Genomic DNA, 14783 nt, shown 5'->3' with positions numbered 1-14783 from the left:
TTTAAATGATTTTGTATTTTGGAGAGGAGCGGGGGAAAAAACAAATACCAAACTTGAGCTAAGTCATAGTCTGAATAAAAATAGATCCTTAAATTTAATCTTGCAGCCTCGTTCCCAAGTACTTCGGAGTCAAGAACTCTGAAAAGTCAAGAGGATTTATAAACTCCTGATGCCTTAAGGGACACTTACTTTTCTAAAGTCTAGGACTGGTGGTGACCACCATTGGTGGTACTGTAAGAGCCTAAGAAGTAGTTTCTCCTTTGCAAATGCCTTTCAGTATGAGATGGAATTTTGTTATGCTGCTGTTGTGTTTTTTTGTTTGTTTTTAAGTAATAGGTATCTGAACTGTTGTGATCAATGCTTTGAAGTACTGCAAGTATGCTAAAGATATAGGTTGGAAAAGATCTTTAAAGGTCATCTAGTTTGACACCCCTGTAGTGAGCAGGGACATCTTCAACTAGATCAGGTTGCTCAGAGCTCCATCCAACCTGACCTTGAATGTTTCCAGGGATGGGGCTTCTACCACTTCTCTGGGCAACCTTTTGTGCCTGATTTCTTGCGTCTTGGGATCAAGAGCTCTTCCACTCTATGGAAAGTGTCCTTAAAGGTCTGCCAGCTCTGCTCGGCTCCCTTGTCCCTGGGGGCAGTTTCCCAGGGAGTCCTATTGAATAATTCCTTGAAGAGCTGGAATTTTGCTTTCCTAAAGTTCAGGGTTCTGACTTAACTCTCTGCCTGACCCATATCACTTAGGACTGTGAACTCCACCAGCGCGTGAGCACTGCAGCCCAGGCTCCCTCCAGTCTTGACATCACCGATCAGCTCGCTTGCGTTGATGACCATCAGGTCCAGTATCGCTTCCCTTCTGGTAGGGCTGCCTATCACCTGGCTTAAGAAGTTATCCTCCATGCACTCCAGGAGTCTTCTGGATTGCCTACAGATCACTGTGCTACTTTTCCAGCAGCTAACTGCCAGAAAGTGAAAATTTAAATTGTTTTGTTTCCAAGTAGAGGCAGTCATATTATAAAACAAGTACCTAAAGGCCAAATCAATTACACATTAATCTCTAAATGCATGATAAGTGCCAGCTCTGGTAGTATTAGAGATGTAAATGTTTCAGATGACTTAAATTCTTGCAAAGAATGATTTTTACTTCATTTTGCGTAGATAACTAGAAAAATACGCATGGGGTAGTGGAGTTGCATTATCATTGGCAAGGAAGAATGTCCTTCATGCCAGAATCTCCAGAAGATTTTCCTGGCCTTCTCAATGCTGCTGACTAATGCACCAAGTCCTGTTTCAAACAGTAGTCTGGGTTCAGCTGTCAGTGTGTAGTGTGCCTAGCACTGTATTGTCGGCCGGCAGCTGTGTTCTGGGTTTGTTGGCACAAAAGCAACAGCCATTTGGTTTTAATGAAAAAAAGAAAATAAGGCTGGCAAGGGAAATATTTTTAAGAGGTAGCAAACTATGTTTTTATTTTTCTGTCTCAAAACAGAGGGCATTTTAGCTAATTATGTTTTCTAAACATAATTGGAACAGTACATCTGAGCTACAAAAAAAATAAATTGAAAGAAGTTGGAGGAAATGCATCGTTATTAACTAGGGAGAGTTGACTTCCTTTTTTACTCCATGTGTTACTGTAATGTAGGAACAGGAAGAGCTTCAAATTGCTTGCAAAACTTCTACTTCCCTGCTGTTGCAATGGTAAAAGACTAGAAATGGATATGTAAATAATAAAAAAGAAATGTCTATACATGACAGCTCTGTGGTTGGAATATTGATTACAAGGTATAAAATCACTTAAGTTACTCCAGTCTGTATCTGTAGATTGGCTGAAGGAGAGTGATGATGGTGAGCAGGAGATTTGGGAAATGACCAGCAGGAAGAAGGAAGGGTGCACAAAGCACAGATACTTAACTTTGCTGGGTGGCAAGGGCATAGGCAACATAAGAGCAAATGACTCTTGGTGTTGCCCTCTCCCTGTTGGTCTCCTTTCAAAGAATACATGTGTGTATCTACATTAGCAGGATTTTTGATCAAAATTTTGTTCTTGCAGGCACTGACAAGACCATTAAATTAAAATTTGGGTTTGAAATCAGTATGTCTGAATTATTATAAAATTCCACTCATTCTTACAAATTATTCAGAGGGGGCTTTCAAAAGGCATAACCTGTGCTTTTTAAAGGTACCACTCCTATTCTGTTTCTTAAAAGAAAGGATTTGTGGGCATCTGTTCCAGGAAAAGATGCAGAATTCCCTTGTAGTACAGAGTAACGGGGCCTCGAAGGTTTCCCCTGTCTGTGGCTATGGTGAGGGGCATACCCCCCTCAATACCCTCTTGGCATCCCTGTCTGGTGCAGCTCACTCTGCCCTCAGCCTGCTGGGCAAAAGCTAAGGTGCCTAACTCAGGTGAGGTTGTGCTGGGCTGCGCCCACCTTGGTTAGATTTCAAATGCTGCATAGCTGGGCCATCCCTGACCCTTGTTGGATCTGTCTGTAGGTGTTTGTTTCCAAAAATAACGAGGATCATCTTTTTTTTTTCTCTCTAGAAAAGTTGATTGCATATCAACGGGAATTTCATGCTTTGAAGGAACGTCTTCGTATAGCTGAGCATCGCACTCTGCAGCGCTCTTCTGAGCTGAATGCTATCTTGGAGCAGTTCAGGCGTGCAGTAGCAGAAACAAATGGGAGTAAGAATGCAATGAATAATTTTTCAGGTACATGCTGTTTTTTTGTAACTCTGCATTACTAATATCTCTTCTGGTTAGTACAGAATAAGAAGTTAATACCAAGAAAGCTGAATGAAACTGTTCAGTGGTGCGAATAGAGACTGTGTAATACATTGTATCTGGTGGAGATTTTTTTGGTTTTTGTTTTTTCCAATTTCTGTTCTTAATGATCCACCCACACTTCATTCTTATTTTAGGGACTGAATATTTATTCCACACCTAAGTCCAAAAGTTTGGAACTTCTAGTTACTTATTCAATGTACTGAATATATTTTGACAATAGTTTATGTCACTTTTTTAAATAGAGCTTGAGGGGAAAGATGAGAAAACAGAAGAAATGGATGAACTTGAAGCAATTAAAATATGTTTAAATGTCAGCTGGAACATCTAAAAACATACAGGCTAAGTTATTGGTTATTATTTGTAAAATGTACAGGTAACATCCTTCTTAATAACTAGTGATTAAATGGTAAACTGGTAAAATCTTCTGTAAGTTTTTACCCATTTTGGAGGCTGATGCTCAAGTTTAGAGACATGTGTTTGGCAATATTAGAGAATGCCTTTGCACTACACACCAGATTGTTGATGTTAACTTTCAGAATCACACTAGTACCACTTTAGTCACTCTGATTTTTCTAGAAGGAAAATGAATAATGAATAAATACAAACTTTCTGGTGAGAGGTCTGATTCGGTAGGTTGCAGAAATTTCACTATATTGGACTAGTGAGGAGTATAAACTCAAAGAATTTTACAAATCAGAAAACTGGATCAAACTTTTAGAACCTGTTGTCTACTTGCATTTGTGCTATGGGTTACTATTTTCTATAGAATTTTTTATTTGGGGCATGAGAATGGTTGTTATAGTTATAGGCCCTCAGTGCTGATATTAATGATGAGTTGCTCTGACACTAATGGCCTGTCTGACCTGATCTCTGTAGTTCACTGGATCTCCAGGAATGGTATGGATAAAGATTGCATGTAACATAGTCTGTGACTTGTCTTCCTATTCTGTGTGTGTGTTTCTGCTATTAAAGTGAACACCCATAGAGGAAGTCAAGTAATTTTGATACTGGATTTATGATGAAGTTATTTCCACATTTACTTCTAAAAATGAGTTAACTTGCTTATAGACAATATAGTTATAGGGAGTTATTCTTTTCTGATGCAGCTGAAGTTACTGATTCACATTTTCAACGTTCTACCATGTCTGGATTCCAGCTGGGACATCCTCTTTTTTCCTTGTGGATCCACAGCTGAAGTCTGAATTCCTGAGCTTTTTGTACTCAGAACTTAGTATTAGATAGATTTTTTTTTTTTTTATTTTTTTTTTGTATATTAAGTTTAATGTATGTAGGTATACATAGTACCATGTAGTATTTGCTATCTTTGAAGCTGAAAGAATTCCAGATTGTTTTATGTAGATCATTATTCATTCCTGTCATACTTTTGACAGAATTTTTAGTCCAGCTTTTGAAGTTCAAACTAAAGGAAATGTTAGCAGGAAAAGTAAAATGTACCTGTATTGGAATCTATCAAAATAAGCATCTCTACTTACGTCATCTATTTACAAAGCTTTTTTCAAGATCATAAGTGGTTAGGAATTTAGTTTCACCAAAAAATAAATATTAAAAAACCCCAAGCAAACCAAAACTCACAACAAAACCCTTCTATCTTTGTAGAAGCTACACTCAAAGGTCCATATGCTGTCATATTTGTAGTTTGAAGTGAGTTGTTTTCACACTTGGTGTAAGAAAATCAGCGCACACAGCAGGGGAATTTAAAATCTGTTATTTGTGACTTTGAGAGCCACCTGGACATCCTGAGAGGCAGTAACTCTATAAAGAGCAATAATTATTTTAAGTACTTTTATGGACTAAATTAAATTCACATTAACATTTATTTTGCTGCAGAAATACTCAAAATCTCAATTGTATATTTAATGCTATTTTTGTTTTGTATCTGTGTGTGCAATGTGTTCCAATATGTATTTGTAGCTTTGGAAAGTTATTTGCAGTAGCATCACTAGATGGTGATGAGCTCTGTAAGTGTAAATAAAAAATAATCTGTGTACATAAGCATCCCATATTGATTTGTTGGAAAAAACCCCCAAAACTGAAACCACGAAATAAATGGAGCTTTCTTTATTTCTGTGATTGCACACTAAGTCTTATGTGATCAGGTAAGTATTAACTATATCCATAGCAAGGTTACTGGGTGGAAAATAATCTCTGCCATCGTTTATTTAAAAAGTTAAAATGAGATATAATGCCTCAGTAAAATGCATCATTTATTCTTTTTTTTCAGTTAGGACCAACATTGGAATTTTGTAGTATTTACCACTTCATATTATTTGGTTTCTGCATTACTGATTTCATGTATGTTTGCAGATGAGACGCTGAAATTGTTAAAAGAACTAACAAGTAGAAAATCTCTTCAAGTGCCAAATATCTATTACCATTTGCCTCATTTGTTGAAAAATGAAGGAAGCCTTCAACCTTCTGTGCAGGTTGGCCTTGGAAGGACAGGAGGTAGGTATGCTGATATGATGTTTATTTTGTGTTTTATATCTGGAAGACTTTCTAGTTTTAGTAATATAATTTACTGCATTACTTAGTAGATCAAGGACATCTCATTTAACTTGTGTGATATTGATATCTCTTAGAATTCGCACTGAATCCAAGATGAAAGGAGTTTGGCTTCAGCTTTGCTCTTTTCTGCATAATCTCAATCACACTTCATGACATGTGAAGGTACACATTAAGAAGCATTTATTTGAAAGAATTTTTTGTAATGAAGTAAAAGGGACAAAGCTCAAGTATTACAGATTCTGAGCTGCTAATGGACACATCCTTTTGGCTTTTCAGATTTGTGGGACAACCATTCATGGATACAGTTATTTTAGAGTTGATGTTTCTGTTTTTTTGAATAATATATTTCCACGTATAACTTCGAGTTGGGAGAACTAGGATAACGAGATATAATTGCATCAAAAAATGTGGCCATTCATTGAAGGTGGGGGGAAAAAAAAAAGTGTGGTGCTGCAAGGCTGTTTTTTAATCTTCCAAATTCGAGCTTTGGTCATTAGGGTAGCTCCATGGAATCCCACTCTTGAAGCTCTGGAAAATAAATAGCGTAAAGCCCAACCAAGTTGATATACCTCAAAGCATATGTGTGTATATATATGTGTAAGCTTGAAGGCCCCTCCAATGAATCCTTGTTTCTCTGTGTGCCATCTGACTTGAATAGCTTGTATTACTGTCTGCTAGGCCTTTCTTTTCTTCCTTCCCCTGCCTCCTTGCTTTTAAAAGAAGCATTAAGTACTCCTGGCCTGTATTTTTTTCATTACTTCATTAAGTTTGGTTCCTCCTTTGTTTAACAGAAGGCATGCCTGTGTGACAAATGTATGGGCTCAAGCCATAGGGTTATTTTTCTGACTATAAGCACCATTTATTTCAATGTTGTTATTCAGGAAGGAAAAGGCTCATACTCCTTTATTATTTTAAGTGAAGCCTATGTTATATGCCACTGGGAATATATGACAGAAGTTTGAAATGACAAAATAAAAATTGGAATTAGGTTTATTTAATTAAAAAGAGGGAAGAAATTCTGAGTTAAAATTATTTTTCCATCTTCCTCCTTCCTGGTCACTGTGCTTTTTGAGTGTTTGTTTTAAAAGTTCAGAGCTTGTTAATGCGTAGTTGCTAGGTGAAGCAGGCTCTATAAGGAAGGATAAACAACATTTTTAATAGTTGTTTGATTTTATATATTTATGATGTGGTAAATAATTTCACACAGATGACTCAGAACGGTGGTGCTGACTTCATGAAGTCTGCTTTATCCTTTTAGTGTGTTCCTGCTGCTGTCTGCTGTGTTCCTAGTAGGTAGCCAGCCCTGAGTATGAGGTGGGGTGCAGAAGAAAGACTATGCGAAAGTTAAGGAACACAGGAGTCAAAAGGCCAGTTGAAAGGTAGTGTTAATGGTGGTGTAGCTGGGCCCAGATTGTTTTGCATTTGAGGTGCTTTTAACAGGGATAAGATATTTCAGTGAGGAATTTCCGGGCAATCCTGATGACCTGGAATTGTTTTTCTAGAAGAACCCAAATCAGGTGCAAGGAAAGTAATAGAGTTTTTTTCAACAGTGTAATTTTAAGATAAAACTTCTTAGATTTTAAATACTTGAATTGTGAAGAATGGTTGAAAATAAAATTTGAAAATAAAACTAAGTTAGGGTGTTTAATAATTCTATAACTCTTGGTGTACCTTATCTGATTATTACCATGGTTGTTTATTATTAACTATGCAATGGTCTGCCATATTTAGGATTATTGTTTTTTGTTTGCTGTGTTTGCTCTGAGTGTTGGTGGTGATTTTGTTGTTAATCATGCTCCTGATGATGGGTGGTATATTTTAAAACTATTTTAAATTACTGTTATCTCCATCTTTTAACTCTTTGCATTTCTTAAGCATGCTTTATTATGAAGTAAAATTTTTGTTTTCTGTCCTGTGTGTGAAATCACTAAAAGTGCATTTTGATTTGTTTGATTTCAGTTTCCATTGTAATGGGAATACCTACAGTGAAAAGAAAAGTCAAGTCTTACCTTACAGAAACCCTTCACTCCCTTATTGATAAGCTCTCCCCTGAAGAAAAACTGGATTGTGTTATGGTCGTCTTTATAGGAGAGGTAATCACTTAAATATTTTAATACAATTTCTAAACTGCCTTTAATTACAAGTACCACTCCTTTCAGGAATTGACGAGGATCTACTTTTTCTTCAAGGTGTAGACAGATGACTGTCTTCTCCTGTGAAAAAGAGACAGTGTCAGTCTTGTGTTTCTGAGAGAAACGATTGTGAAAAGCCCATCTTTTTCTGTTTATCAAGGGAATAGTGGACATGGATTCATTGGACTGGTTATTTTGCAAATCTTTTGATGCTTATACCTAGTGACAGAGGTGTGCTTGATTACCTTATTCCTTCAACATCAAAATAATGGCTGGTGTAGGAAGGATTCTTCCCATTCTCTTCATGCTACTCCTTAGTTCCTCCTCAAATGAGTGCTGCAGTTTGAGATGTTAGGCACGGATTGTTACTGATTTTATTGTCTGGGTGGTGTGGATATTGTAAGTCCAGACCTTTTTAATGAATTAATTCAAACAGTATTCAGTTGAACGATTGGTCAGTTTGGCACTGGTTTAGTGGAAGTCAAATTCAGGAAAATGCTAGAATGCTTTCAGAAATAATTCTTGTGGCTGCTGGGAATTGTATATACTTATTTTGGTCTGTATGTTTTTCTCAAAAGTGACTTGGAGAGTGGGAAATTTGTATATATGTTGCCCTTCATCCAGCTAACCATATAGGGCTCTACAGAAACAGTGTTTTATGAGTCCTGCAGATGAAAATCTGATCCTCTAGGTATAACAGTGGAAACTTAATCCTGTGAGCCAGTGTCCATTCAGGGATGAATCAGTGGAAAATCAGATAAGCATTTTAATACTTCTATTATCAGCACATTTTAAAGCTTTCCTTGAAAAGTTTGTAAACTTTTTACTTGTACCTGAGAACTGATTCTTACGGTTTTCTAATATAAATCGCTCTGTTTTATTTTTCTTGACAGTCAGTCAAAAACTATCTGTCAAGGTAGATACTGCTTTTCTGCAGAAAATACTCATAAAACATCTTTGAGAATCTCAAGAGAATCAAATTCATTCTGAATTACTAATATAATGCTGAGTTTTCTGCCCTGTGTTAGTTGCAGTAATTTTATTTATTGCCTTTTAGTGTGGCTTCTTTTCAGGGTTTAAAACTGAAGTTTCATTTTGTTTTCTTAAGGACATCTGAACTGTGAAGGCTGTGTGTTATCATTGGATTCTCTGTCTTCTGCAAAACTTAGGAGTGAAGAGAATCCATGCTCTGTCCCCAAATGCACAAGTTTCTCTTACTGCCTTTGACAAGCCATATTGCAATACCCAAGTTTTCTATAGCTAAATAACTTCCTTTCAGGTGTTGTGAAATTATCATTCATCTTGGGAATGATTCTACAGAAGTGGCGTGAAGGAACTGGACATTTTAACATGGGAGCTATTGCTTCTGTGCCTAAGGAGAATTGTGTGGTTTGCTCCAGGGTGGGACAGTGTTACCCTCTGTATCTTCCCTCTGTATCTATCTGAGAGCAGCACTGTGCTTACTTACAAACCTGCTATGGACGCTGCAAGCCATGAACGTCTGGGAAAATTTGAAGAATCTAAGTTTAATTTCTTGTCCTGTTATAACTGTTCCTTATTTTTGCATTTCTTTTTCTTTACTCCATCCAATTTTATGTCTTCCCTGCTGTACTATTTATTTGACCATGTTTTATATTTTCTTAAGTTCAATATCTTATAGTTTATTTTGTTATTGCTACAGGGAACTATTTCAATTAATAATATAGTACAGTAAATACTTCATCCTGAACTATGCTGTGTTTTTTCTGAGTAATGCTGTGTATTTCAGCTTCCTTCTGCAAGATGAAAAGTATAGATTTATTAAGCATTTTCTCTGTCTGTTTGAAGGAAGGCCTACTCCTTTGGTGGACTTCTGTTTCTCCTTAAACAAAAGGAAGGGCTTTAGCTTTTAAAATAGCTTTGTCTGTGGGGTTTCCTAGCCTGAAATGTGTTAGACTATTGATATCACTAACATGTGTGCATTAATGAAGGCTTATTTAAAAATACATTAGAACTTTGAACAACCAGGCTTGCATTAAAAATGATGGCAAAAGTTTCTGAAAAAAAAATGGCCTATGCTCAGTATATGTGCAATTTAAGTACAGCAAGTAATGGTCATAGTGTGAGGTTAGGTAATTTTGCTGATAAGCTTAAAATTACTATTTTTGCTTTGTTTATAGCTTGTACCAACAAAAAAAGCACAAGACTTTACTGTTTTTACAAGAGAATTATGTGGAGAAAAAAAAAAAGTATTTTAAAAGGATTTTAGTATTTTCTTGGTGACTTTATTTGACAAATCAAATTGACAGTGTTGAAGAAGCATTGCTGGAAACCACAGTAATGGTCTGTAATCTCTTGTGCTAAGCACTCTCTTTTAATCCTGCTATTTTTTTTTTTTTATCAGTTCAATCTCACTCCTTTCTTGTAAATTTGACTTTTTTGCTAGAAAACAACTTGAAAATTAAGGCTAATGGCCTTCTGCAAACAGCATGAACACTGTAAACAGATGAGCTAGTAAATATAGATGCATTATGGTTACTAAATAGAGAGATCTGCATATTCATTTACTATATGGATATTTCTCACTAATGTAAATATACACAGTAAATTTCCATACTGGAAGTTCAAGGAATTCTAAAATATCTTGGCTGATGTGATATCTAATCACCAATTTAAATAATTACTAATATTGCTTGACAGTAAACTGTGCAATTGTCCCAGTAACTGACATATGTCTGTGTTCTCCAACTCGTTAAAATAACTTTATTGCAGAATAATTTGCAGGTATTCATTAGGATGACTAATAAATAGGCATGATTCATTATACCTCTATAGTTAAAAATCTTTTTATTCCCCTTCACTATGTAGCTGGTTCATAGGCTCATCAGATGACTTGAAACAAGCAATTCAAATCTCATAAACCTGCTGTGTATGAGAACTTGCTTTCAGAGTAGACTATAGGCTCTAGATTTAAGAAACTATGAACTACAGATTCAAATGATTGTCTAATATTTTTATTTAATAGAGTTTCTAATTAACGTGGGAAACATGCTTTTGAAGTGCTTTACATCATCATAGTGGAACACATACATATATATTTATGCACACAGTATTGAATATGAGAGAAATTAAAATACTTTTCTGGTATCTATTTTTTTTTTTTCCTGTGGGGAGATCTCATTTACCATGAAGAAAATGAATCTCAGACTTGTTCTAAATATATCACAAACTATTATCAGTCCACTTCATTAATCAGTGACTGCACTTAGCACAGTCTTTCCTACATACAGTAATCAGTGTATATTGGAAAGACTATAAGCCCTTGATTTGAGCAAATGTATCAGAAAGACAAATCATTTCAGTAAGAATCAGAAGACACTGATACGTGGCAGCATTTTGCTGATTCTGTACACTAGCGAGTACATCTGACTAGGCAGTAACTCACCAGCCATTTGTTCTTGGAGCACTAGTTTGTACGTTACACTTTCTTGCATATTGCTTATTCAAATCGTACTCTGATGTTTCATGTGTACGCAAGGCACTTGGGCTAGAAAAAGTTACATTTCTTGAGTATCTTTTACTATGTGATCTCTTTATGTAAACAGTGGCTGATAATTTAAGGGAGTTGATCTTTAGTAGTTGTGGTAGTTTCAGCCACAGCTAAGACCATGTGGTCCTGCACTCCCCCCTTCCCCCCAGTGAGTTGGGGAGAGAAACACAACAAAGGGCTCATGGGTTGAAATGAGGACAGGGAGGGCTCTCTCAGTGATTATGGTCGCAGGCAAAACAGATTCAACTTGGGGAAGAAAAATCAATTTAATTCATTAATCAATCAGAGTAGGATAGTGAGACACAGCCACCACATCTTACAACACCTTCCCCCACCCCTCCCTTCTTCCTGGGCTCAAACCACTTTACTCCAAATTTCTCTACCTTCTCCTCCCAAGCATCACAGGGGCCAGGGAATGGGGGTTCAGTCAGTTCACTTCTGCTGCTTTTTCCAGCATGAGGTCCCTCCCATGGGCTAAAAGAGTTCAGGAACAAAGTGTTCCAACACGAGCTTACCATAGAGTCATGGCCCTCTTTGGGGACAGCTTCTGGCTCCAGCATGGGGACAACCATGGGCTGCAGACAGGTCTCCAGTCCAGCGCACCTCCTCACCCTGCTCTGGCATTGAGTGTCTCTGGGGTCTCCTTGCTCAGTCACAACTGCCCTCGGGCACAGCTTTCTGCTCCAGCATGGAGTCCTCCATGGCCTACATGTGGGTTCTGCTCTGCCATTGAACCTTCATGGGCTGCAGGGGACCTCATTTACCTTCCTTTTGTTCTTTCTGCATGCTGATCTGGGTGTCTGAAGTTCTCTGTCTTCCCCCTCCTCCTCCTTTCTCAAGGCAAGGATGCTCTTTTTGTTCAGGTCAGTGGTCTCTCCTCATGATTCTCTCCCCTTCCTTGCCAAACTGGTTCTACCCCACATAAATATTGATTCGAAGAGGCATTTCCCTATCACTAATTGGTTCAGCCTGGGCTGGAGGCAGGTCTGCCTTGGAGCCAGGGGAGCTTCATGAAGCTTCTCACAGGGTCCATCACTGTAGCCCCTTCCCCCACTACCAAAAACGCCATGTGCCCCACCCCCAACACAGTAGTGCTCTCAATCCTCCCTTTGTGGAGAATCTCTTTTTCATTATTATTTCTTTGGAAAAGTTTCTGTATTGGTTTGGTCAGCGTGACACAAGCACCCAGCAAGGTACCATCCTGTGTGCTGGTATGAGCAGAGCCTTAGCAAAATAAGCACTGAGTGCACATACTGGGTCAGACCTTGCTGAACCTGTTTTGGATATATTAACTTTGGAGTGCAATATGGAAAACTTCTCCAGCAAAATAAACAAGACTGTTTTCACCTCTTTTTGCTCTGGGCCTGAATTATAGATCTCTCTGATCACCAGATCTCTTGACAGAAAACAAAGGAATTTTTCATCTCTCTTGCTCTCAGCCTGGATGTATTTGTATCATCCTGGCTACAGAGATGTTCCATGCTTTCTGCTAGTTGACAACTTGAGAACTGCTGCTTCCTGTAGGTACCCTAGACAGTGTATTCCTAGTCCTCAAAAGGTCTGACTGTACATCTGAATCAGAGAAAGACCAATAGATCTTAGTGTATACATACGTATATATGTGTGTATATATATATATTTTTTTTTAATTATTTTTTTTAAAATCAAAGGTAGACAAGGCTGTTGTGCCAAATGATACATTATCTTCACCAGGTAATTTTAAAGGCCTACACAGATGATAGCCTTTGTTTTGGACATGTCACTCAAAACTGATCAGGATGAACACAGCTTCTGAATATACTGCCAACTCTTATATCTGGATGGGTAGCTTGGCCTGTTGGTGAGAATTTGAGATATTTAAGCTGTTGTTGCAATCTCCACTTCTTTGGCTTTGTTACCCAAAGAGTATGGACTTCTCATAACTGGGCACTGTCATAGGATTTTATGCTCTTTCTTTCATGGCAGTGACTAGCAAAATTTTTATATGTGATTAAACAAGTGAAAAAAAATCTTTCTTAGATCTAAGAAAAGATCCTTGACAGTATTTGAAAGCTTCCATGTATCTGAGACAAATTTAGTATCTCAGCACAAAGATAAAATTCAGGATTGTGCTCTTTTCTCAAGCCCTAGACTTGAATGATTGAAATGCTTCTCTGTCTATAAGATACCTCCTGAGATGCACCTGCACCACAGTAGCTGTCTGATGCTTCTGGCAAGGGAACATCACTATTAATAGACAGAGTTGTGTCTGATCTCTTAGTGTATTTGTGAGATGGAAAGTAACGGTAGTTATCTTATTTCAGAAGCATTGTGGCAGGTGACTTCATACCTGGATGATTGATTGAATTGACATATTGAGTTTTGGACAACAATATCAAATTTTGCTACTGTGATCCCCTTTGGCCTAAAGATAAAGGGGACAAATTCCTTCTGTTCTCCAAATAAAGAACATGTATCACAGAAGGGGGTTTTTGATGGTACACAGCAACTACCTGCCTTCTTCTGGAAAACAAACTGTCCAGACCTTTTCAACAATTTACAGGCTCACCCGAGGACAAGAAGAATTTTCCCCAGGTTGGCAGGCCACATATGCTGCTTTCTTTCAGACTCTGCAAACTAGGCTTCATCTGTAATATACACAAAACTAGTAGAAGGCTGTATGACACTAACATAACTTGCATCTGAATGTCCTGGTTAGAACTGTCTCTTGATTTGATTTTTTTTTTTTCTTTTTTTGTTCTGATTGGCCTTCTTAAAAGCCTAAACTTGTTCCCTGATGTGGTGGTGGGGTTCAGAGCACAATCCATATGGACATATGCCCTCACAATTGAGGAGCTGACATGCAGGGCACAGGGGTAGGGAGAAACAAGAGTGGAGTGATATGAGAATATACTTATATTCGTGCTGTTACTGCCAAAGGCTTTGCCTTGTGAAGCCCTGTCCTGAACTGAATTGGGTTAATCACAGAAACAACTGGAGAGAGAAGGATATATCTTACCTGTGTAGTAGAGTGGGGACTTCCAGTAAGGGAGGGATGAAGTCATTAGCTCATGTAGGACACAGAAGCTGCATTTTACTTACGTAACATTAGACAGCTATGTTACAACAGCATTCTGCATTCCTGTTTTTTCCTTTGCATCTTGTTCTCATATTCCCTGTATTTAACTTGAACTTGCTGCTTCAGATCTGAAAGCAGACACTGTATTCCTGAAAACAATATTTTTTCAGCTGCATTTGTTGAAGTCTTAAAAGATATTATTACCTTTTTCCACAGGCTTTATTTATATCAATACTCTATTGCAATATCTGTACACTCTCTGTACACTGGAAACCACTTCATTCCTTCACTCTATAAGTATCCAAAAATAGGTCCAAATGCCACTTTAATGGCTGCTTTTTCCTGTGTGAATTTTAATGCCTTGTATATAGGTAATTCTATTCATATGTACTTACACCATTTCAAAGCAAATATACATTTGCTTTGCCTTTCTGGAGGCTCTTCAAATTTACAATGTTTGTTATTATTTAAAATACACTGTAAAATTATTTCACTCCTATTCTGCAGGGATGATGGAAGATAAAAATAATTATAGAAATTAGTAAGCAATGAAATGATGATGCTTTGCAGATTAGCACGGTTGTTTTCCAGGATTTTTTTTCTTTTTTTTGGAAGATATTCTTGAATAAAATAAGACTTGCTTACAGTAGATTTCATTTAAGAATTAAGATCTGGATAATCTATCAGCCTAGGAAAACCACATTGTTTTGAATATATTGTATAGTTAATGTCTGAATTTTCCCCCTCTTT

At 37.3% G+C, this 14783-nt stretch overlaps 1 protein-coding gene across 1 annotated transcript in view; it reads left to right on the top strand.

Moving 5' to 3' along the window:
- Window positions 1-750: 750 nt before the first annotated feature.
- LOC104524677 (alpha-1,3-mannosyl-glycoprotein 4-beta-N-acetylglucosaminyltransferase A-like) overlaps window positions 751-14783 on the top strand; it is a gene marked incomplete at both ends in the record, with an annotated part of 23249 nt that continues 9216 nt past the window's right edge. The window contains 4 exons of the mRNA XM_029084876.1: window positions 751-865; window positions 2546-2713; window positions 5114-5254; window positions 7274-7407. Of these exons, the coding sequence (XP_028940709.1) occupies window positions 751-865; window positions 2546-2713; window positions 5114-5254; window positions 7274-7407 (558 nt within the window). The remainder of the gene's footprint in view (window positions 866-2545; window positions 2714-5113; window positions 5255-7273; window positions 7408-14783) is intronic.

This window comes from Antrostomus carolinensis, unplaced genomic scaffold, assembly GCF_000700745.2.
Source record: "Antrostomus carolinensis isolate BGI_N321 unplaced genomic scaffold, ASM70074v2 scaffold15015, whole genome shotgun sequence".
Lineage (NCBI taxonomy): Eukaryota > Metazoa > Chordata > Aves > Caprimulgiformes > Caprimulgidae > Antrostomus > Antrostomus carolinensis.
The sequence above is the reverse complement of the archived record's forward strand: the minus strand, read 5'-3'. Positions and strand labels throughout refer to the sequence as shown.